The following is a 25601-nucleotide window of genomic DNA, read 5'->3' as shown; positions in this document are numbered from 1 at the left end:
GCTGTCCCCCCTTTCTATTTCACACTTTGTTTATCTCGAAGCTGGAAAAGGGTGAATTACATTTTGTTTGATTTTTGATCCCCTCTTTCAAACTTTTCACTTTAGCTTTGTGTGTTATGCTCTGAGCAGTACTACAGTAGTAGTAAGTTTTGTTTTTAGAAGTGTTTTTCTCAACTCAAAACAAGCCAGCAAAAAATCAACTGCACAGCTACATGTCATCAGTTTGGTCAGACTTAATATGATTATTATCTGATCTTTAACACTTTCCATTACAGCAGTAACCCTAAGTAAAGTGTAACAATGCAGGAATAAGGGCACTGTAATGTAAAGTGAAACCCCATCTATCATTCCCCAAAGTCAGACGGGTCAACTCAAGATCAGCACCTTAGAGAATGGACATTCCCATGACGACAGGTGGGCGGAGGGAAGGATGGCCCATCTGAGGAGAGCCACAATGTCTCGGGTAAGAACCAACATGAGGCATATTAGTTATGAGACCGTAATAACCACTAGTTTAATAGGAGGGGTGTTGGTGGTGGCTGATATAGCAGAGGTACTCATGATGACAAAGTAAAAATGTCACTGTATTGATCTGTTCATGGTGTGCATGTAAACATGACCCTAACATAAATGTACCGAAACAGATCAATCTAGTGGTAATGGGCTACTTCTCTGCTTTCAAGTTGTGGCAGTAGTCAATTGTTAATGTCTCACAAAAACAGGGAGCAAAGAGACAACACATTTACAGTATAATTCAGAAATACTTTTCATTCATGTTTGCTCTTACATATTCAAATCAAATGTATTTGTAAAGCCCTTCTTACATCAGCTGATATCTCAAATGCTGTACAGAAACCCAGCCTAAAACCCAAACAGCAAGCAATGCAGGTGTAGAAGCACGGTGGCTAGGAAAAAATCCCTAGAAAGGCCAGAACCTAGGAAGAAACCTAGAGGAACCAGGCTATGGGAGGTGGCCAGTCCTCTTCTGGCTGTGCCAGGTGGAGATTATAACAGAACATGGCCAAGAGGTTCAAATGTTCATGGATGACCAGCAGGGTCAAATAATAATAATCACAGTGGTTGTCGAGGGTGCAACAGGTCAGCACCTCAGGAGTAAATGTCAGTTGACTTTTCATAGCCGATCATTCAGAGTACCTCTACCGATCCTGCTGTCTCTAGAGAGTTGAAAACAGCAGGTCTGGGACAGGTAGCACATCCGGTGAACAAGTCAGGGTTCCATTGCTGCAGGCAGAACAGTTGAAACTGGAGCAGCAGCACGGCCAGGTGGACTGGGGGCTGCAAGGAGTCATCAGACTAGGTAGTCCTGAGGCATGGTCCTAGGGCTCAGGTCCTCCAAGAGAGAAGGAAAGAAAGAAAGAGAGAGAGCATACTTAAATTCACACAGGACACCGGATAAGACAGGAGAAATACTCCAGATATAACAGACTGACCCTAGCCCCCCAGCACATAAACTACTGCAGCATAAATACTGGAGGCTGAGACGAGGGGTCGGGAGACACTGTGGCCCGGTCCGACGATACCCCCGGACAGGGCCAAACAGGCAGGATATAACCCCACCCACTTTGCAAAAGCACAGCCACCACACCACTAGAGGGATATCTTCAACCACCAAAGTACGATCCTGAGACCAAGCCGAGTATAGCCTACAAAGATCTCCGCCACGGCACAACCCAAGGGGGGGCGCCAACCCGGACAGGAATATCACGTCAGTGACTCAACCCACTCAAGTGACGCACCCCTCCTAGGGATGGCATGGAAGAGCACCAGTAAGCCAGTGACTCGGCCCCTGTAATAGGGTTAGAGGCAGAGAATCCCAGTGGAGAGATGGGAATCGGCCAGGCAGAGACAGCAAGGGCGGTTTGTTGCTCCAGAGCCTTTCCGTTCACCTTCACACTCCTGGGCCAGACTACACTCAATTATAGGACCTACTGAAGAGATGAGTCTTCAATAAAGACTTAAAGGTTGAGACCGAGTCTGCGTCTCTCACATGGGTAGGCAGACCATTCCATAAAAAATTGAGCTCTATAGAAGAAAGCCCTGCCTCCAGTTGTTTGCTTAGAAATTCTAGGGACAGTAAGGAGGCCTGCGTCTTGTGACCGTAGCGTACGTGTAGGTATGTACGGCAGGACCAAATCGGAAAGGTAGGTAGGAGCAAGCCCATGTAGCTTTGTAGGTTAGCAGTAAAACCTTGAAATCAGCGCTTGCCTTAACAGGAAGCCAGTGTAGAGAGGCTAGCACTGGAGTAATATGATCAATTTTTTGGGTTGTAGTCAAGATTCTAGCAGCCGTGTTTAGCACTAACTGAACTTTATTTAGTGCTTTATCCGGGTAGCCGGAAAGTAGAGCATTGCAGTAGTCTAACCTAGAAGTGACAAAAGCATGGATACATTTTTCTGCATCATTTTTGGACAGAAAGTTTCTTGATTTTTTTCGTCAAAATAGAGATCAGGGTCCAGAGTAACGCCGAGGTCCTTCACAGTTTTTTTTGAGACGACTGTACAACCATCCGGATTAATTGTCAGATTCAACAGAAGATCTCTTTTGTTTCTTGGGACCTAGAACAAGCATCTCTGTTTAGTCCGAGGTTAAAAGTAGAAAATTTGCAGCCATCCACTTCCTTATGTCTGAAACACATGCTTCCAGCGAGGGCAATTTTGGGGCTTCACCATGTTTCATCGAAATGTACAGCTGTGTGTCATTCGCATAGCAGTGAAAGTTAACATTATGTTTTCGAATGACATCACCAAGAGGTAAAATATATAGTAAAAACAATAGTGGTCCTAAAACGGAACCTTGAGTAACACCGAAATTTACAGTTGATTTGTCAGAGGACAAACCATTCACAGAGACAAACTGATATCTTTCCGACAGATAAGATCTAAACCAGGCCAGAACTTGTCCATGTAGACCAATTTGGGTTTCCAATCTCTCCAAAAGAATGTGGTGATCGATGGTATCAAAAGCAGCACTAAGGTCTAGGAGCACGAAGACAGATGCAGAGCCTCGGTCTGACGCCATTGAAAGGTAATTTACCACCTTCACAAGTGCAGTCTCAGTGCTATGATGGGGTCTAAAACCAGACTGAAGCATTTCGTATACATTGTTTGTCTTCAGCAAGGCAGTGAGTTGCTGCGCAACAGCCTTTTCTAATGTTTTGAGAGGAATGGGAGATTCGATATAGGCCGATTTCAGTTTTTTTTGGGGGGGGGGTCAAGGTTTGGCTTTTTCAAGAGAGGCTTTATTACTACCACTTTTAGTGAGTTTGGTACACATCCGGTGGATAGAGAGCCATTTATTATGTTCAACATAGGAGGGCCAAGCACAGGAAGCAGCTCTTTCAATAGTTTAGTTGGAATAGGGTCCAATATGCAGCTTGAAGGTTTAGAGGCCATGATTATTTTCATCATTGTGTCAAGAGATATAGTACTAAAACACTTGAGTTGTCTCCCTTGATCCAGGGTCCTGGCAGAGTTGTGCAGACTCAGGACAACTGAGCTTTGGAGGAATACGCATATTTAAAGAGGAGTCTATAATTTGCTTTCTAATGATCATGATCTTTTCCTCAAAGAAGTTAATGAATTTATCACTGCTGAAGTGAAAGCCATCCTCTCTTGGGAAAGCTGCTTTTTAGTTAGCTTTGCTACAGTATCAAAAATACATGTTGGATTGTTCTTATTTTCCTCAATTAAGTTGGAAAAATAGGATGATCGAGCAGCAGTGAGGGCTCTTCGATACTGCACGGTACTGTCTTTCCAAGCTAGTCGGAAGACTTCCAGTTTGGTGTGGCGCCATTTCCATTCCAATTTTCTGGAAGCTTGCTTCAGAGCTCGGGTATTTTCTGTATACCAGGGAGCTAGTTTCTTATGACAAATGGGTATTGCGCAAGGTTAAATTGAGTTCCTCCGTTAGGTGGTTAACAGATTTTTGTACTCTGACGTCCTTGGGTAGGCGGAGGGAGTCTGGAAGGGCATCTAGGAATCTTTGGGTTGTCCGAGAATTTATAGCACAAATTTTTATGCTCCTTGGTTGGGGTCTGAGCAGATTATTTGTTGCGATTGCAAATGTAATAAAATGGTGGTCCGATAGTCCAGGATTATGAGGAAAAATATTAAGATCCACAACATGTATTCCACAGGACAAAACTAGGTCCAGAGTATGACTGTGGCAGTGAGTAGGTCCGGAGACATGTTGGACAAAACCCACTGAGTCGATGATGGCTCCGAAAGCCTTTTGGAGTGGGTCTGTGGACTTCTCCATGTGAATATTAAAGTCACCAAAAATGTGAATATTATCTGCCATGACTACAAGGTCCGATGGGAACTTAGTGAGGAACGCTGTAAATGTCCCAGGAGGCCTGTAAACAGTAGCTATAAAAAGTGATTGAGTAAGCTCAAAAGACAAAACGTCAGGGGGGGGTTTTGTTAATTGAAATTTGCTATCATTGATTTCTAACTTAAGGGGAGGACCATCCTCATTAAATTAAATTTTAAAAACATTTTAAAAGTTAACCTTTTTAGATAAAACTATACTAAATGTCACCAAATAATTGATTAAAACACACTATTTTGCAAAGGTCTACAGTAGCCTCAACAGCACTCTGTAGGGTAGCACCATGGTGTAGCCAGAAGACAGCTAGCTTCTGTCCTCTTCTGGGTAAATTGACTTCAATACAAAACCTAGGAGGTTCATGGTTCTCACCCCCTTCCATTGACTTACACAGTAATTATGACAACTTCCAGAGGACGTCCTCCAACCTATCAGAGCTCTTGCAGCATGAACTGACATGTTGTCCATCCAATCAAAGATCAGAGGATGAATCTAGTACTGAAAGCATAAGCTAAAGCTAGCTAGCTAGCACTGCAGTGCATACAATGTGGTGAGTACTTGACTCAAAGAGAGAGAGAGACAATAGTTGAACAGTTTTGAAAAAATGTATTTCTTCCAAAATGAAGGCGATGCAAGAGAGAAATAGAGAGATTTCGTATTTTTTTTTCAGTTTCACTTAACAAGCAAATGCAGCTACAGTAGCTAGTTCAGCCTACTGGAGCACCCTGCTCAAACAGGGGGATACTATGTTAGCTAGCTGGCTATGACTATCCAACACAACACTGGAACTCTTCCAAGTCAAGGTAAGCTTCTGGTTTGACTAATTTATTGCCACCGGGACCATCCCGTGTAACTGCTTATTGACTGTATATTGTAAATGTACTGCATGATTGTAGTGGTTCACTGACATGTTAGTTCTATTAGCTATGCTGACTATGACCTTACTTTAGCAAATATGGTGACAACGATGTAGGTTGTGTGTTGCGGTTTGGCTTGGAAAGGTTTTTCCGTCTGGTCACATACAGCTGATGTGTTGTGCATTGAAGTCCACAAGCAAAGAGAAGAGGTGAGAGGAGAGCCAATGTGTGAAGAATACAACGTGGCTGATATGAAAGCGAACTGTAAACTCGTGATCAGGGGTGTATTCATTATTCGGTTGGTAAACCTTTCTGAAACGGAAGCAAACGGATTAAAACGGGGATAAACATATCTGTGTTTACCTACTTTGTAAACTTTGATTCATAGGCTAGGTTGCAGCAACCTCATGATGGGTATAGGGAAAATGTTAGTATCATGTAGTAGCCTAAACCTATCGCTGTTACATTGAACTGGGTTAAACAGTCATCCCTCATCTTAAATGGCACTGACCACCACTGAGGGGTTCTAACAACTCTTCTCACATCCTCATTCCCTTCTGACAGGGGGCACTGATACGCTACCCATCATAACCACCAGGGGGCATGGAAATGTAACGTAATTGAGCTGCAGGGCATGCTGGTTTTTGTAGTTCAGCACTTATACTCACACAGTAAGAAGATAATCATAATGTTTTGAGTAAATATGTTTTTATTCATGTAACAAATACAGCTAGTTGATTAACTAGTTGTGCAATGTCCAAAATGTGTGATTTATAAACTCAGCTTTTTTTCTACCAGTTTCTCATTGCAGGAATCCTCTCAATCTACACGGGTGTGCATCCCTCCAAGAAAATTGTATTATTACACTGGTATTAGCTATATATAAAACAACTTTAATAGCCCTCTCACCAGTCGCAATGTTTCATCTCAATCTCCGTCCTTTTGCAGGTGACTGTGTTTGGCCTCCAACATAGTCTCCCTGTTGGTTGTACTGGTCTCCATTGGCTACAGAATACGGTACATTGTACATATCAGATGAGGGATGGCGCGTGGAAAGATATGTGAGTTCTGATCCTGTAGTTAAAATAAAGAATATATGGCAATCTGTTGTGGCGTACAGCAGGTCAGCCACCAGGGGGAGACTCGTCGAGGCCAGGTCTTGACGGGCTCTCCGGCCAGGACTAATTGGGGCTGATAGGGGATTGGTGAGTAATCAAGGGCTGATTGCTCACCAGCTGTACAACTCCCATAAAGCTGCCAGAAGGGCAGCACACAGGGGAGAGACTGGGGGAGGAAAGGAGTCCCTTATAGTTGGGGACGGTACCAGAGGTAACAGGAGGGAGTTCAGTTTTTGATCCCCACAGGATACAGCAAGACCCGGAGCCCAGAAGACGGTATCCCAGAGAGGGTCTCTTGGGGGAGACCTATTCTTTTCTTTTGGATTATTATTTTAATAAACACCTTTGAAACTGAGCTAATCCTACTCTGTCCATGTCTGATCTGTGTAAACGTTTTGTCCCAACCCCCTGGTCTGCCACAAGTGGTGGAGAATGCGGGCACTCTGATAACGTGGTCAGATCAGGGTTGACGTTTACGCAGCATCAGCATGGACGAGTTGATAGCTCAGTTCATCCGGGCCCAACAAGCCCAACAGGCGGTTCAGGAACAAATGCTGGAGGGACAGCGGCTACAAAACGTCTGCCTCATTGAGGATATCAGGAAGCTACAAGGAGGAGCGTCTACTGAATCACATCCAAACAAGTTTTTAATCAAGCTAACAGAAGATGACGACATCGACACCTACCTCTGTACGTTTGAACGGACAGCACTAAAGGAAGGATGGCCAAGGCAGAAGTGGGCCAGTCTGCTGGCCCCGAGCCTCTCTGGGAATGCCCAAAAGGCGTATTGGGACCTGAACGATGAACAGGCGGCTAACTACGAAGGACTCAAACGGGAGATACTCAGCCGCTACGGGTACAGCCTGGCCCACCGGGCTCAACTATTCCACGACTGGAGGTTCATAGCCCGACGCTTCCCCTTCAGCCCAGATGAGCGACCTACTGCGTGTCACCAGGGGATGGCCCCTAACTGATGTATCCACCCTCCCCGTCCTAGACAAAATAGTCCTGGATCGCTTCCTATGGGCACTACCCCATGACATGAAAAGGGTAGCGAGTCTATGCGCGCCCCAGACCTTGGAGGGCCTCCTGGAAGCAGTGGAGATGCATCAGAACACTCAGGCCCCGCTGAGTGGGAGCCGGGCCAAGTCAGCAAACCGTTCGAGGAGTCAGAAGAACAGCCCCCTGCTGTGTACCCCGAACCAACAGTCGGCAGGGCCAAAGGACCGCAAACCCGTGGAGAGACGGCTGGGGTAGGGCCGACCCGCCACCGACAACCCCAGGTAGATAGATACCAAAGGAGGTGTTTTGAGTGTGGTGCCCGGGGGCACATTGCCTGGAATTGCCCGGCTCGAGAGGAGTCGATGCCATCAGCAAGCCTCGGAGGCGAGGTGGGTCACGCAGTGAACTACGTCACCTCCTGTTGGGCACACCACGAATCAACTGCACCCATGGTCCCGGTGAAGATTGAAGGTTGAGCTCTATTAGACTCCGGAAGTATGGTTACCCTCGTAACCACGAGCCTGCTGAACCAGAATGCCAAACGTGGTAGGGAGATGTCCATTTCCTGTGTTCACGGGGACACAAAGCGGTATCCAACCGTATGGGCCAACATCGTGACGCCACAAGGGAACTGCCAGATGATGGTGGGTGCAGTACCTGAGTTGCCGGCACCTCTCCTAGTGGGACGAGATTGTCCGCTGTTCGCAGCCCTGTGGGGGCACGAGCTGAGGAAGAAGGTACGAGCCGGTCGAGGACGAGAGCGAGGATGGCCCGTCGCCTGTGCGGCCCGGAAGCAAACGGTTGATCAACCTGTATCTGCCGGAACCCACCCCCCTTGGGAAACCACGGGAGGAAGAGCCAAGCCTCCCCCTCCTCGATTTCAAGGGGCCAGTCGAGACACCCCCTGGGGGCCAACTGAGGGGACAATTCGGGACGGCCCAGTGGGAGGATCCTAACTTGAAAACTACCACAGCCCAAGTGATAGCGGTGGATGGACAGCTACTTCTGGGGGTGAGTGACTGGCGATACCCCCATTTCCAAACCAAGAATAACCTTTTGTATCAGGTGTCGCGCCAACAGGGGGAACTTCGAGATGTATTGTTGCTGCCCCGACGGTACGTGGGAACCGTTCTTCAGCCAGCCCACACCTACCTGTTGGGGGGGCACCTTGGAATGGAGAAGACCCGGGAACGGATCGCCGCCCGGTTTCACTGGCCCGGGATGAGGAGGGCCGTGGAAGATTACTGTTGCAGCTGCCCGGATTGTCAAATGATTGCCCCAAAGGCACACTTCCGAAACCCACTGGTCCCCCTACCGGTCATCGGGGTGCCCTTTGAACGCATCGCCATGGACATAGTGGGACCCCTGGTAAAAACAGCATGAGGACACCGGTACATTCTGGTAATAGTGGACTATGCCACCCGGTATCCCGAGGCCATTCCCCTACGGGCGGCGGTATCCAAGGGAATCGCCCGGGAGCTGTTCCACCTCTTTAGCCGGGTGGGCATCCCGAACGAGATCCTGACAGACCAAGGTACTGAGTTTATGTGCCGCCTAATGAAAGATTTGTGTGCTCTCCTGCAGATCAAGCAGATCCGGACCTCCGTCTTCCACCCACAGACGGATGGGCTCGTCGAGAGGTTCAATAAATTGCTCAAACAAATGCTGTGGAAGGTCATCGAGCAGGACGGGAAGAACTGGGACCAGCTACTAGCTACTACTAATGTTCTCAATCCGAGAAGTACCCCAGTCCTCCACTGGGTTTTCCCCTTTCGAACTCCTCTACGGGAGGAGGCCACGAGGCCTACTGGACCTCGCCAAGGAGGTGTGGGAAGCCCAACCGCACCCCTTACGCAGCGTGGTAGAGCACGTGGAGACGATGAGGGAGCGGATGACAGCCATATGGCCAGTCGTGAGGGAACATATGGAGAAGGCCCAACCCGCCCAAGCCCAGGTCTACAATCGGGGAGCCCATCCCCGAGAATTCCAGGTGGGAGACAAGGTGTTGGTCTTAATCCCCACAGCCAAAAGTAAGTTCCTGGCAACATGGCACGGGCCATACAAGATGATCGAAAAGCTGGGACCTGTCAATTACCGCGTACGGCAGCCGGGGAGACGGAAACCCCAACAGATTTACCACGTGAACTTGTTGAAGAAGTGGCACGAGAGGACAGCCTTGGCAGTGTTATGGTCGGGACCCAGGACGCCAACGGTACCAGTGGTGGTCCCGAGCAATGAGGACCTCGACCCAGCCCAGAAGCAAGAGCTCAGGGAGTTTGTCGATCGGAACACGGCGGTGTTCTCCGAGAAGCCGGGCCCGGCCCGGGGAAATGGTACGAAAGAGGCCATATCAGATTCCGGAGGCCTGAAGGAAGGCTGTAAAACAGGAATTGGAGGCTATGCTGAGGATGGGGGTTGTTGAAGAGTCTCACAGTGCATGGTGCAGCCCCGTTGTGTTGGTGCCCAAACCGGACGGTAGACTTCTGTAATGATTTCTGGGGTGTGAACGACATAAGCTTGGTCGACGCCTACCCCATGCCGAGGATGGACAAGCTCATCGACCGATTGGGAAAGGCCCAGTACATCAGCACCCTTGACCTGACCAAAAGATATTGTCAGGTAGCGTTGGCAGCCTCCTCCCGGGGGAAGATGGCGTTTGACACCAGACGGATTGTATCAGTACCGGGTGCTCCTGTTCGGTCTCCACGGAGCCCCGCCCACATTCCAGCAACTGATGAACAAAGTACTTTGACCCCACCAGCAGTACACAGCGGCCTATTTGGATGATATCATCATCCACAGCCAAGGTTGGGAAGACCACCTGACGCGCCTCCAGGCGGTGCTGGACGCGTTCAGACGAGCCGGGTTGACCGCGAACCCCAAGAAATGCAAACTAGGGTTCGAGGAGGTGGAGTACCTGGGGTATTTGATCGGACGGGGGAACGTCAAGCCCCAGTAGAGGAAGGTTCACGTGGTACGTGACTGGCCCGTTCCACGCACCAAGACACAGGTCAAGTCCTTCCTGGGACTGGCAGGATACTATAGACGGTTAATCCCCAACTTTGCGGCTATAGCTTCCCCCCTCACTGATCTAACCAGGGCCCGCCTCCCGAAAACAGTGAAAAGAACGGATGAGACAGAAGCGGCGTTCAGCCGCCTGAAGGAAGCGCTGTGCTCCCATCCGATTCTCGTAAACGCCCGATTTCCAGGTGCCGATGTTGGTCCAGACGGATGCATGTGATACAGGACTAGGGGCCGTTCTGTCCCAGATACACGATGGGGAGGAGCACCCCATCATGTACATCAGCCGAAAGCTGATACCTAGAGAAAAAAAGTACTCTATTGTTGAGAAAGAGTGTCTAGCGGTGAAGTGGGCGCTAGACACAAGTATTACCTGTTAGGTTCCCACGGACCATGCTCCCCTGGTCTGGATGGTCAGGGGAAAGGACACAAACGATTGGGTCACCAGATGGTTCTTGTCCCTTCAAGGCTTCTCTTTTACTGTTGTGCACAGGTCAGGGGCGAAGCATGGAAACGCGGATGCCCTATCGAGAAGGGAGACATATGTCGCACTGATGACAGTCCCCTCCCCGACAGAGCTAAAGGGAGGGGGTACAGCAGGTCATCCACCAGGGGGAGACTCGTCGAGGCCTGGTGACAGACGGACTATACATCACAAGGCGTTGGCTCCATCTGCTGGACGTGCCAGGTCTCGACGGGCTCTCTGGCCAGGACTATTCTTTTCTTTTGGACTATTATTTTAATAAACACCTTTGAAACTGAGCTAATCCTACTCTGTCTGTGTCTGATCTGTGTAAACGTTTTGACCCAACCCCCTGGTCTGCCACACTGTGTAAAAACCAATCTATCAACATCACCTGCTACAGAGTTGCTCTGCTCTGGGTCAATGCTTTTCTGTTTGAGTATTCTCTCTCTCACTCTTTTACAGATTGTGAGCACAGAGATCTTGATAACTTTGTGTCTTGGCACTCCTTATCCTCCTGTCCACCATGGCATGTTTTGCCCTGAAGTCCACAAACACTCAGGTAACCTAGCCTACTTTCCATTAATCTTGGTTAAACTGAGAACAAAAGTCTTGCGTCATTTGGTCAGATGCTCGATTTACTTAGTTTGTCCGTGAGAGATGAACTGTTCACTGACTCACCTAGCCTACAGGCAGGCTTTTTAGCTCTTCAACAAAGATATTGTTTGGCAATAGCTTCTTTCTGTGTGTGTGTCTAACTCCATCCTCATCTTTACCTGTTTTTATTTCATTATCCAGCTAATATCATCCACCCAGCCTGATATCTCGGGAAACAATTGAGCCTGGGGACAATTAAAGTGAAACCTAAAAATGAGAAGGCCTACTATTCAACCTACTCCTGATAATCTTCACTTCAGCAGGCCTATAATCACTAACCAATCAAACGTGTTCATTTGGCTCGTTTGTGTATACTACTCCCCTTAGTGGAGGACGTATAGTTATAGTCAGAAATTGTCCTATATCTGATCAATGGAAATGGTCAATAATAACATATCAATTATACTGTACTGCAGCAACTGTGTGGTGTGAGTGTGTTTTTGATTAACTATCCTTGTGGGTAGCCTCGTGTTGTCGTCCCCATGAGGAAAAATGCTATTTTAGGGTTAGAGTTACAATTAGTGTTAGGAGTAACAGTTAGGTATAGTTTTAGAGTTAAGGGTTTGGGGTTTAAGGAAAATAGGATTTTGGATGGGAATCAATTATTTGGTCCCCACAAGGATATCAATACCAAACTGTGTGTGTGTGCCTAATGGGGTGTTTTTAATTGCACTGTATTTGTGTAGCTTGCTTTTTTTGTACCAATTGCTTTAAGGGAGGGTGCCTCCCGGGTGGCGCAGTGGTCTAGGGCACTGCATCGCAGTGCTAGCTGCGCCACCAGAGTCTCTGGGTTCACGCCCAGGCTCTGTCGCAGCCGGCCGCAACCGGGAGGTCCGTGGGGCGACGCACAATTGGCATAGCGTCGTCCGGGTTAGGGAGGGTTTGGCCGGTAGGGATATCCTTGTCTCAGTATGTAAAAATGTAATAAAATGTATGCACTCTACTGTAAGTCGCTCTGGATAAGAGCGTCTGCTAAATGACTAAAATGTAAATGTAAATGTAAAAAATAGTTTTTCACTCAATACATAGCTACTCATTTGAATATCATGTTATTGTTTTACCCTTTGACTACCAATAATTTCTAACATTGATAAGCCACTAGCTTTAGTGGTCAACCATCAAGTCTCGAGGAGCGCTCAGCCACCACAGGTGAGTCACACTAGCAAGTGCAAGAATTAAATTTACGTCCAATTTGAGTCTAAAATGTATATTTTAGTTCTTACTATACCTAAACACTGTACATTGACAATAATCTAGCTACTTGGCTACTTAGTCTTACAAGGCTGGAAAGTGCTTTCAGAAACTATTCATACCCCTTGACTTATTGCACATTTTGTTGCATTACAGCCTGAATTAAATGTTTTTTACCCATCTATACACAATACCCCATAATGAAAGTGAAAACCTTTTTCAAAAATGTTGCTAATTTATTGCAAATGAAATACAGAAATATCAAATTTACATACGTATTCACACCTCTGAGGTACATATGTATTCACACCTTAGAATTACCTTTGGTAGTGAACACAGTTGTGAGTCTTTCTGGGTAAGTCTCTAAGAGCCTTGCACACCTGGATTGTACAATATTTTGCTCATTATTCTTATAAAAAGTATTCAAGCTCTGTCAAGCAGGCTGTTGATCATTGCTAGACAGCAATTTGTCTTGCCATATATTTTCAAGCCGGTTTAAGTGTAAACTGTAACTAGGCCACTCAGGAACATTCAAAGTCATCCCATCTATATTTGGCCTTGTGTTTTAGGTTCTTGTCCTGCTGAAAAGTGAATTTGTCTCTTTTGGAAAGTAGACTGAAACAGGTTTTCCTCTAGGATTTTGCCTGTGCTTATTAGCTCTATTTCAATAGTTAAAAAAACATTTATTTTTAGTTTTTATCTCTTGCCGATGACAAGCATATTCAACATGATGCAGCCACCACCATGCTTGAAAATATGAAGTGGTACTCAGTGATCTGTTATGTTAGATTTGCCCCAAACATAATGCTTTAATAATGACATAGTTATTTCTTTGCCACATATTTGTTATTCTGTACAAGCTTCCTTCTTTTCACTCTGTCATTTCGGTTAGTATTGTGAAGTAACTCCAATGTTGTTGATCCGTGTTCAGTTTTCTCCTATCACAGCCATTAAACTCGAACCGTTTTAGTCACCATTGGCCTCATGGTAAAATCCCTGAGCGGTTTGCTTCCTCTCCGGCAACTGAGTTAGGAAGCTCCCGAGTGACGCAGCGCATCTCAGTGCTAGATGCATCACTACAGACCCTGGTTTGATTCCAGGCTGTATCACAACCGGCTGTGATTGGGAGTCCCATAGGGCGGCGGACAATTGGCCCAGCATCGTCCAAGTTAGGCCGTCATTGTAAATAAGAATTTGTTCTTAACTGACTTGCCTAGTTAAAAACAAATGTAATGAAAGGATGACTATCTTTGTAGTGACTGGGTGTATTGATACACCATCCAAAGTGTAATTAATAACTTCACCATGCTCAAAGGGACATTCAATATCTGCTTTCTTTATATTGACCCATCTTCCAATAGGTGCCCTTCTTTGCGAGGCATTGGAAAATCTCCCTGGTCTTTGTGGTTGAATCTGTGTTTGATATTCACTGCTCGACTGAGGGACCTTACAGATAATTGTATGGGTGGGGTACAGAGATGAGGTAGTCATTTGAGAGATCTTCCATAATATTTGGAACCAAGGACTGATCAAATCAAACCACAAAAGTGGAGACAAATTTGAGCCCAATAATTGTGGGATATGCATCAACAGCAACCTTGGTAAAAATCCTCTGCATTAACAGCAGACGTGTACATTTCCTCAGTGAGATTGTATTTTCACCAAATTACCGTACGACAGACCACGTATTCACCCTGCACACCCTAATTAACAAACAAAAAAAGTAAAGGTCTTCTCATGCTTCGTTGCTTTTGACAGACATTGGCGTTGTAGGATAAAATTCATGTACACAAACAAATGTGGTTAAAATTGGTAAAAAAACAGACATTTCTTTCCACAAGGCAGTGATCCAGCTTAAACCCCACCCTCTTCAACATGTACAGTACCAGTCAAAAGTTGACACACCACACAAGTTTTTTTAAATTTTTACTACATTGTTAAATAGTGAAGAAATTATGTAGTAACCACAAATGTTCAACAAATCAAATTGTATATTCTTCAAAATAGCCACCCTTGGCATTCTCAACCAGCTTCATGAGGTAGTCACCTGGAATGCATTTGAATTAACAGGTGTGCTTTAAGTTAATTTGTGGAATTTCTTTCAGTGCATTTGAGACAATGTAGGGCTATTTCGTAAAATACCAAGTACATAAAAAAAAAACCTTGAGTAGGTGTGTCCAAACTTTTGACTGTGTGTGTGTGTGTATATATATACACACTACCGTTCAAAAGTTTGGGGTCACTTAGGAAAGCAAATTTTTTGTCCATCAAATTGATCGGAAAGGGTTGATTTATGGAATATCTACAGAGGCCCATTAACAACCACCACTGTGTTCTAATGGCAGATTAGCTAACACAACATATCATTAAAAAGCCCTTTGGCAATTGTTAGCACAACTGAAAACTGTTGTGCTGATTAAAGAAGCAATAATACTGGCCTTCTTTAGACTAGTTGAGTATCTGGAGCATCAAAATATGTGGGTTCGATTACAGGCTTAATGGCCAGAAACAAAGGACTTTCTTCTGTAACTCGTCAGTCTATTCTTGTTCTGAGAAATTGCCAAGAAACTGAAGATCTCGTACAATGCTGTGTACTACTCCCTTCACAGAACAGCACAAACTGGCTCTAACTAGAATAGAATGGGAGGCCCCAGTGCACAACTGAGCAAGAGGACAAGTACATTAGTGTCTAGCGAGGTGTCTGTTTCTCAAACAAGTCCTCAACTAGCAGCTTCATTAAATAGTACCCGCAAACACCAATCTCAACAGTGAAGAGGCGACTCCAGGATGCTGGCCTTTTAGGCATAACTGCAAAGAAAAAGCCGTATCTCAGACTGGCCAATAAAAAGAAAAGATGGGCAGAGGAACTCTGCCTAAAAGGCCAGCATCCTGGAGTCGCCTCTTCACTGTTGACGTTGAGACTGGTGTTTTGCTGGTACTATTTAATGAAGCTACCAGTTGAGGACTTGTGAGGCATCTGTTTCTCAAACTAGACACTAATGTACTTGTCCTCTTGCTCAGTTGTGCACCGGGGCATCCCACTCTTTCTATTCTGGTTAGAGCCAGTTTGCGCTGTTCTGTGAAGGGAGTAGTGTTGGCAATTTCAGGCATGGAATAACCTTCATTTCTCAGAACAAGAATAGACTGACAGGTTTCAGAAGAAAATTATTTGTTTCTGGCCATTTTGAGCCTATAATCAAACCCACAAATACTGATGCTCCAGATACTCAACTAGTCTAAAGGACAGTTATCACGTCTTTAATCAGGAGAACAGTTTAGCTGTGCTAACATAATTGCAAAAGGGTTTTCTAATGATCAATTAGCCTTTTAAAATGATAAACTTAGATTAGCTAACACAACGTGCCATTGGAACACAGGAGTGGTGGTTGCTGATAATGGGCCTTTGTAGATATATTTTTTTTAAATCAGCCGTTTCCAGCTACAATGGTCACTTACAATAAATGTCTAAACTGTATTTCTGATCAATTTGATGTTATTTTAAATGGACTAAAAAAATAGATTCTTTCAAAAACATGGACATTTCTTAGTGGCCCCAAACTTTTGAATGGTAGTGTATATATATTATTTATTTTGGTTTTAAGTACCCACCTCATGAAAGTCACCCTTTTTAATCCAGCCAACAATTGTAGCCATTACAGTTCAACATGTAGGTTCTATACATTGTTAACGTCACATTTTCAGCAAATGGCATTATTGTTTAATGTTTTGTCCATTTAATTAATTTACAGACAACCCCCTAAATGTATTCCCCCCACACACAGCATTTGACACATTTACAACAGTTAGTTTTTTAAAAAACTTTATTTAAATAGGCAAGTCAGTTAAGAACAAATTCTTATTAACAATGACAGCCTACCCCAGCCAAACCCAAACCTGGACGATGCTGGACCAATTGTGCGCCGCCCTATGGGACTCCCAATCACAGCCGATTGTGATACAGCCTAGAATCAAACCAGGGTCTGTAGTGACACCTCAAGCACCGCTGCGCCACTCTGGAGGCCCAAGTTTATACATTTATTTAATTTACTCAGTCTGTTTAGTAGTAAAATAATAACTCGTACAACTGGATTGGTCATAGGGGATTGTTGTCATTGCAGGAATGAGAAGGGACGTGTACAGGTGACATTTTCTGCATTCTGTGGTCCTTGTCTGACGTGTGTTGTCTAGTTAGTAGACGTAGTTAGCTGTGTGCAGGGACTGCATGGAGGCCTGGTCAGCGCTGCTCACCGCTGTGTACTCTCCCTTGGAGGCAAGGCCATTGCTCTGAAAATGTACATTTGTGATTCAGTAATCAAGGTATGTGGTTCCAGAATGAAGCTTTGAGAGCGAGAAAGGAGACCGCAAATGGGACACTTCTTCAGGATACAAGAAAACTCCACCATACAATAGCGTCCCAATGATATCCATGTAGCCTGCACCTCTAAGCAAGGTGTCAACCCCACCCTAACATAGCATAGCCCCCTCCATCTTACCTTGGCTCTGGAGGTGAAGGCATCCTGTGCCGCTTTCTTGTTGGCCGCCTTGCCTTTCCAGGTGGCGAGGGCGGAGGCCTGGAGTGCGCGGCCGTAGGAGAAGGAGAGCTTCCAGGGCCGGTGCAGGGCCGTCTGGTTCATGGCGTTCAGGTTCTGAGTGGCCTCTTCCTCGCTCTGGCCTCCAGACAGGAAGGTGATGCCTTAAGGGGGGTAGAATGTTTAGCAATTTGGTGATGGGTTTCATTTTGGCATCACCGATCAACCAAATATACGGTTTTTACTTCAAGTTTCAAGTCTACCTTTACACCTAACCCCACCTGTTTGGGACAATCATTGTGTTGATCACATCCCACTACCTACATTACCATCACCACCTCGACAAACCCCCAACCTAGTCTCACCAGGCACGGCGGCAGGGACAGTGCGCCTCAGGGCAGTGACGGTGGCCATGCCGACCTCCTGGGGGGTGAACTTCTTGGGGCAGGAGTGTCCGGCGGTGACCATGTTAGGCTTCAGCAGGGTGCCCTCCAAGTAGACATGGTGATCATTCAGGGCCTTGTACGTGGCAGCCAGGACCTGGTGAGGGGAGAGTTGGGTTTAGAGAGGTGTTTGGTTCAGGTTCAGTGATGCTAGCTTAAATTGGGGCATGACTAAGAGGAGAATGAGGTATGAGTTTAATTCCATGCTGGTAAACCAGTCCAGCACTGGCTTTGTGGAAGGGAGAGACAGAAATGTGATTCACAAGTGTTTAACTGAAGACCATCAAAGTATTTGAGAGGATAACAAGGTTATGATCACCTTCTCAGTGACGTACTGAGTGCGCAGCAGGTCATGGTCTCCGTCAGGCAGAATCTCTGGCTCCACAATGGGCACCAGGCCATTCTGAGGAGAGGACAGTTATCACATGTGGACACAGTGTGTCGACAAACCTTTGAGGAATTTCTCAGCTCATTTGTTAGTTTTGTGCGTAAAGTCAGGTAGTGTATACAGTAGCAGTACTGTGCGTCAGACAATTTCCCCCTCTGGGACATTATATTTTATCCTACCCTAAACACTAGTTTTAAAACAAAGTTCTCATGGCATGCACACACCTGTTGGCAGATACTTGCGTATCTGGCAAGTACGTTAGCGTTCTCTGCGATGGCGAGGGCTGAGGGGCAGGCGTCTGAAATCTTGAGCACACACCTCCACTTGGCGAAGTCACAACCGTCCTTCTTGTACTGAGCACAACGGCCCGAGAGTCCATCAAGACCTGATGAGAGGTTTTTATAATACATTGCTTCCATGGTCATGCCATCATGTCAAACTGACTAAATGTGGGCTAGGGAGATTGGAGAAGCTGGTTGATTTTAATGTATAGCTTTAATGCATTTGTTACAGAGTTGCAAAATAAATTAAGAGCTATTCTTACCCTGTGTGGTCATCTCTCCATCTGTTCCATTCAGACCAGCTGTGCCATTGTCCACCTAGAAAATAAACGGTCAAACTATAACCCCTTTCCGAGGGTTGGGCAGTATCCAGATTTTCATAGTGATAGCGATTTTGTACCATACCGGGGTATGTATTACCGAAAGTGCACACAAGGGGCACTATTTCCCCAAACTTTTTTTATGGGGCGGCACAATACAATTAAAAAATCTAATTTTATTGGTGAAATACACATGGTTAGCAGATGTTATTGAGAGTGTAGCGAAATGCTTGTGCTTCTAGTTCCGACAGTGAAGCAATATCTAACAATTCCACATGTTGGGTTCTGAGAATATGAAATATGCTTATTCAGGTCACTGAGGGAGTGCTGAGGTTTAGAGGGTCTAGTCCAGAAGTTAATGGTTATAGGAGGAAGGTATATAGTGGGTGCAATTAAGCTTGGAATGTGTTGAGTGCAGGGAAGCGATTACATGTGGCAGGCATTGATAAGGGGAGAAAGCCATGGATCAGTGATGTGGGGTTGAGGTCACCTTTAAGGGAAAAATACAAGTTTATGGCCAGTATCACTTAGTGTCCTGCCTAGCAGTAAAGAACGATGTTTGTACAGATGTGTAGGAGACACAGCCTATGAAGAACGGTTAAATATCAGTGCTTGTGTGAAAATGTCTGTCCGATGCAGCCTTATTGACCCTCTGGGAGAATAAACTTGGTTAAGCTTTCATAGTGTCCGTTTAGTTTTTTACTCTGAGAATTAGAACCTCACAACTACCTAATACACACATCTAAGTAAAGGAATGGAATAAGAATATATAAATATATGGATGAGCAATGACAGAGCGGCATAGGCAAGATGCAATAGATGGTATAAAATACAGTATATATAAACATGAGATGCAAGATGTAAACATTAAAGTGGCATTATTAAAGTGACTAGTGATCCATTTTTTAAAAAGTGGCCAATGATTTCAAGTCTGTATGTAGGCAGCAGCCTCTATGGGGTAGTGATGACTGTTTAACAGTCTGATGGCCTTGATAGAAGCAGTTTTTCAGTCTCTCGGTCCCAGCTTTGATGCACCTGTGCTGACCTCGCCTTGTGGATGGTAGCGGAGCGAACAGTGGTGGTTATTGTCCTTGATGATCTTTCTGGCCTTCCTGTGACATTGGGTGCTGTAGGTGTCCTGGAGGGCAGGTAGTTTCCCCCCAGTGATACGTTGTGCAGACCGCACCACTCTCTGGAGAGCCTTGCTGTTGTAGGCGGTGGAGTTGTCGTACCAGGTGGTGATACAGCCCAACAGGATGCTCTCAATTGTGCATCTGTAAAAGTTGAGGGTTTTAGGTGACAAGCCAAATTTCTTCAGCCTCCTGAGGTTGAAGAGGTGCTGTTGCGCCTTCTTCACCACACTGTGTGGGAGGACCATTTCAGTTTGTCCGTGATGTGTATGCCAAGGAACTTAACTTTCCACCTTCACTGCTGTCTCGTCGATGTGGATGGGGGGGGCCTCACTCTGCTGTTTCCTGAAGTCCACAATCATCTTTGTTGTTGACGTTGAGTGAGGTTGTTTTCCTGACACCACACTCCAAGGGCCCTCACCTCCTCCCTGTAGGCTGTCTCGTGGTTGTTGGTCATCAAGCCTACTACTGTTGTCTGCAAACGTGATGATTGAGTTGGAGGTGTGCATGGCCACGCAGTCATGGGTGAACAGAGAGTACAGGAGGGGGCTGAGCACGGACCCTTGTGGGGCCCCAGTGTTGAGGATCAGCGAAGTGGAGATGTTTCCTACCTCCACCACCTGGGGGCGGAACGTCAGGAAGTCCAGAAAAAAAATTGCACAGGGCGGGGTTGAAACCCAGGGTCCTATGGTGTTAAATGCTGAGCTATAGTCAATGAACAGCATTCTTAGATAGGTATTCCTCTTGTCCAGATGGGATAGGGCAGTGTGATGGCGATTGCATCGTCTGTAGACCAATTGGGGCGGTAAGCAAATTGAAGCGGGTCTAGGGTGACAGGTAAGGTGGAGGTGATATGATCATTTAGGCAACAGGGATCTTCATCGAGGAAGGGATTGAATGTCTCGGCTGTAACCAAGAAGCTTGAGCTTGACATTTAGACACTTAGCAAACAAATGCATAGCTTGAGCCCTGAGCTGGAAATAATTAATTTGACACATCATAGATTTGTTAGTTATACTTAACTTATTAATAAGTGGTGGCATAGCACACACTTTCAAAATACCCCGATATATACAGTATAGAGCCCAAGCCTACCCTTTCCCAGTAGTGTTTGATCGTTATAGTGCCATTATATTACATCACACACACAATCTTGATAAGTGAAACCAGTAGATACTCCAGTAGTGAGTTGTTGGCTGGTTGGGCATATGGTTATAATTGCCTTCACCTAACCAATCTTATCAGTAGACTATGGGAAGAGTGTGGCCGTGTCCAAATACCCATACTAGCCTATTACGTACTTAAACTGCATACTAATTTCAGCGTTTGATCTTGTACAATTCACTTCCCTGATCAAGGATTGAAGGATGGTATTGCTGATCCTCTCACCTTGATGCCGACCACAATGCCCTTGTCCTTGATGACCTGGGGGAAGAGGACACCCTTGTCAGACTTCTGATACAGTGTCTCGTGAAAAAAGATGATTCCACCAATGCAGTTGGGGTCAACTGCAGAGAACAGGAGGTCGCGGAAAGTCCGACGGTTCTCCTCAGTGTTCTCCACATTTATCTTCTGCAGGCGGTTACTCATGGTGCCTGGACGGAGAAATTGGCAGGAAAGAACATTAGTGGCATTTCAGGGGGGAGAACAATATCTAAGAATTACAGATTCCTGTAACTTCTCAAATTAAGGCTACCTCCAACTCTTACCCTTCAGATGACAAACCCATACAGGCCACCACTACTTGCTGAGAAAATGCAACAGCCAACCACCCTCTCCACCCCACTCCTCCATGGCCAGTTTGGCCTACTCACCTGTGGACTCATCTGCTGCCAGAATGCCCTTCCCTGGAGCCACGATCCTCTGGGCTATGTCAGAGAGCTCCTTCTTCTGCACCGGAGAGAGGGATGGGAACTGGGTAGTCATCCTGTGTAGGTGAGAAAAGTCAGTTAACAGAAGAAAAAGGAATTTAATAAATTCAATCCAGTAACCTAAAATGAGTTATGTAGGCTAGTTTGTCCTGATGGTGGTTCAAGTGTGGTTTATTCTCAGACACTGACAGTACCCACCACCTCTGTACAGGACCTTCACCCTCCTCCCTCAGCAACTGTCAATATTTGGCTTGTAGTTTGAACTTTAGTCTGAAAGCTGGGGTGTATTAATTATGCCGATTCTGTTGCAAAAACGTTTAGTTCAGTTGGGTCTGTAAAAAAAGTAAGTGGCTGGATTAAGTTTGTAGGAACCGAAGACTTCACTCCACTTTAGAGCATAGAAAAATCGATCATTTATATGTGTAGCTTGTGACAAACACGTCGCCGACTTTTCAGATTGGAATGGCAACGTGTTTTAAACATTAAATTAAAACTGCTACAATTTTGTTTAATAATGCTTAGGGATTAACCGACTTGTTTAATAATGCTTAGGGATTAACCGACAGTTATTTTTTTTCGGTTTATTAAACAACTAATTGACCGAGTTCTGTTCAATTACTTGAATTCCATTTAGTTCGTTTTTTTGTGAGCCCGACGTGCCTTTTCTCTAGAGAGAAATCAAATAATTCACGAGAGAAATCAAGTCAAGAACTATGTGGGACGCCGGTCTGAATAGAGTTTTAGTTTTCATTAATCAAATATTCAACCTAGTTCTGCGCAGAAGAGTGGTAATTAGCTACCATAACCAGCGCCTGTTTCCGGCTCGGACAGAACCTGATCAGAGATCTATATTGAATGACGAGATGCTCATGTCTCCGCCCTAACAATGGGAGTCGTTGTCCTAAAGGCGGGAAGACAGGTGACAAGCTTTGGCCCAAAATAACCCATAAACGCATTTTGGCAAAACCTCTCGCTTCAGCTCTTCCCCTCTAGACATATACTTTTACGCCAGCTACGTTCGATACAGACTGCATAGACAGCATGGGAGAGGAATGTACACAACTAAATGACAGGTTGAAAGTGTGCTATATCTACTTTGAAGAACTAGTAAAATGATTTTGTCATTGACAGCTCTGCAGCATAGGCAGGCTAGCTACATAGGTTGGCTAAAGACAGTAAGCCTGGGGAGCACAGATAACGTTAGATTTGTCTGGTTGGCTGCCAGACACTGCCTGAGCAGAAATTAGATGCCTGAGGAATTCAAAATAGTCAAATAAAAACGAATACACAAATTACATTTGATTTAATTTCCTATTTTTCTATTGATGTCTACCCAACGTGGACCTGACTGAGACAATGTAATATTTGCAATGTTTTGGCAGTTAAATGTTCACTATTATTTCTGTTGTTGTCTTATGTCTGTGCTTTGTCGCATTTTTTTCAAATCCTAGCCCCCGTCCCCACAGGAGGCATTTTGCCTTTTGGAAGGCCGTCTTTGTAAATAAGAATTTGTTCTTAACTGACTTGCCTAGTTAAATAAAGGTTACATAAAAACATTGGCTTTGGAATTTCCAGTAAAAGCGCCAAAAATCAGTTTAATGTCATTATTTTATAATGCATTTAATGTTTAAAAAATATAATTGTAATCGAAAACAGTGATTATCCTAATAGAACTGAAAACGACCTCGAAATGCATTAATCACTCAGCACTATCGTTTATGTACCCAACAGCTTTTACGTCACCTTTAGTGTTAGTTATAAAATGTTTTGCAACAGAATCTGCGTAATGAATACACCCCTGATAAATTACCCTCTCCCTAGGACATATAGGTTCACAGTAAACTAGGAGACAGTCGTACCATTTAAAATATAATTTAAAAAACATTCCGGAGGACCATAAAGGTATATTTTGCCAACACATTCGCGATAACAGGATTACCCTACATAATTATCACAAGTTAAGCCAGCCAGAACATAAGCGCAGGTAGAACGCGGATGTAAATGTACATTTTGTGTGGCATTTCAGACTACCTAAACGCTGACAATCACGCGCTGTCGAGTTACAGAAACCATGATTTCAATTATATACGTGTATATCTACATTTGAGAAGCAAAAAAAGTTATAGGCTTACACTTGCATTAAAAATGGTTAGCCTACACTGTTTTGACTAGACAGAAGAGGTATCTGACGCATGGGTTGCAGAGTTTCGCATACTTCATCGAGCCTAAAAAAATGCAAACTTCCAAAGACTTTCTTGCAACATCGGGCTGAAACATTGTAATCTACTACAATTCCATTGCAACATTTCAGAGCATCTACTTTCAGCGCTGCTGTCCACCGGCAACCTTTTCCAACGTTTTAGGAAAATGGAAAACTTACTTTAAAAATATGACAAAGTCAACACCGACAGCTGCAGAAAATGAATAGACAAACGGTCTCCTACTTCCAAGTAACAATTACGACTAGTTGAGAAGGCCGATTTCGGCTTACAAAGCATTATTTATTGGACGGGATGACGGAGGCGGGAGGCTGCAATTGGTCGAGAAAGTCGGACGGGGGCTTGTTAGTGTATCAATGCATCTTTTGTGGACTTTGAGTTGTATTAGAAGTTGATAGTATGACTTCCAAGATAAAAGGAACACCATGTATACTCAGCAAACCCTTTGTTATACATTACAGCACGCGTTGAGTGCATGATGATGGTGTGTGTGTGCCTTAAAATAAATCCAGATCATATTTATTATGTTGCTTTTCAGGTTTCATACTGTCTTGTCTTTCCTGCTATTGTGTGTGTGTCTGTGTCTGTCTGTAGGCTACATCTGTCTGTACGTCAAATCAAATCGAATTGGTCGCTTACACAGTTTAACAGATGATATAGCGGGTGCAGTGAAATGCGTATGTAGCTAGCTCCTTACAAAGCAGTAAAATGTCAAACAAATAACAAAAAAGAAATACAAGAAATCAAGAAATATCTGAACGAATCCAATAAACAACCCAAATAGCACTATAACAGTAATTCAAACGCAATATATGCCAGTGGTGGCTGGTGGCACTTTACATGGGGAGGAGGCTCATAGTAATGGCTGGAAAGGAATTTCCCCAGATCCAGTTTCTGCTGTTTTGCCTGTGGCTATGGAACCTCCCTGACCTGTTCACCAGACGTGCTACCCTGTCGTGCTGCTGCTCCAGTTTCAACTGTCCTGCCTGCAGCTATGGAACCCTGACCTGTTTACCGGATTTGCTACCTTGTCCCGGACTTGCTGTTTTTGACGCTTTCTCTCTCTACCTACCGCACCTTCTGCATCGACCTCTGAATGCTTGGCTATGAAAAGACAACTGACATTTACTCCTGAGGTGCTGACCTGTTGCACCCTCTACAACCCCGGTTATTATTATTTGACCCTACTGGTCATCTATGAACGTTTGAACACCTGGTTTCCATCACAGGAGGTTGGTGGCACCTTAATTGGGGAGGACGAGCTTGTGGTAACGGCTGAAGCGGATTTGGTGGAATGGTATCAAATACATTTAAAAAATGGAATCAAATTTTGTCACATGCACCGAATACAACATGTGCAGACCTTACAGTGAAATGCTTACTTACAAGCCCTTAACCAACAATGCTTTAAGAAGTTTGAAGGGAAAAAAAGTGTTAAGTAAAAAATAAATGAAATAAATGTTTAGGGCTGTCCTCTGACATTGCCTGGTATAGAGGTCCTGGATGGCAGGAAGCTTGGCCCCAGTGATGTACTGGGCCATGGTTTCCATGTGTTTGATACCATTCCATTCACTCCATTCCAATCATTATTATGAGCCATCCTCCCCTCACAAGATATACTAAGAAGAATATGTACAGCAGTACATATATTAGAGCGAGCTATGTCAAGAATCCAGTATATAAACAAATATGCGGTGTGTGTATAAACAGTGTTAACTAAAATGCAATGTACAGTAGAATGAGCTATGTCGAGAAGACAGTATT

General features: G+C 45.0%; 1 protein-coding gene across 1 annotated transcript; it reads right to left on the bottom strand.

The window, feature by feature from the left end:
* Positions 1-16599: 16599 nt before the first annotated feature.
* Positions 16600-24131, bottom strand: LOC120048186 (fructose-bisphosphate aldolase B-like). The gene is made up of 9 exons (XM_038993950.1): positions 23999-24131; positions 21562-21674; positions 21137-21342; positions 18561-18615; positions 18241-18401; positions 17948-18031; positions 17551-17725; positions 17150-17349; positions 16600-16940 (listed from the first exon to the last, which is right to left on the bottom strand). The coding sequence occupies exons 2-9, from the start codon at positions 21671-21673 to the stop codon at positions 16845-16847; spliced, it is 1089 nt and encodes a 362-aa protein (XP_038849878.1). The 5' UTR covers position 21674; positions 23999-24131; the 3' UTR covers positions 16600-16844.
* Between the last annotated feature and the right edge of the window lie 1470 nt (positions 24132-25601).

Source organism: Salvelinus namaycush, chromosome 5, assembly GCF_016432855.1.
Source record: "Salvelinus namaycush isolate Seneca chromosome 5, SaNama_1.0, whole genome shotgun sequence".
NCBI classification, from domain to species: Eukaryota; Metazoa; Chordata; class Actinopteri; order Salmoniformes; family Salmonidae; genus Salvelinus; species Salvelinus namaycush.
The sequence above is the reverse complement of the archived record's forward strand: the minus strand, read 5'-3'. Positions and strand labels throughout refer to the sequence as shown.

Coding starts and splice junctions, on each gene's coding strand:
- LOC120048186 (XM_038993950.1), bottom strand. CDS start 21,673: ATGACTACCCAGTTCCCATCCCTCTCTCCGGTGCAGAAGAAGGAGCTC. Junction 21,343..21,561: donor GGCAGCAGATGAGTCCACAG/GTGAGTAGGCCA, acceptor TTCTCCGTCCAG/GCACCATGAGTAACCGCCTG. Junction 16,941..17,149: donor CCTTCACCTCCAGAGCCAAG/GTAAGATGGAGG, acceptor GTACATTTTCAG/AGCAATGGCCTTGCCTCCAA.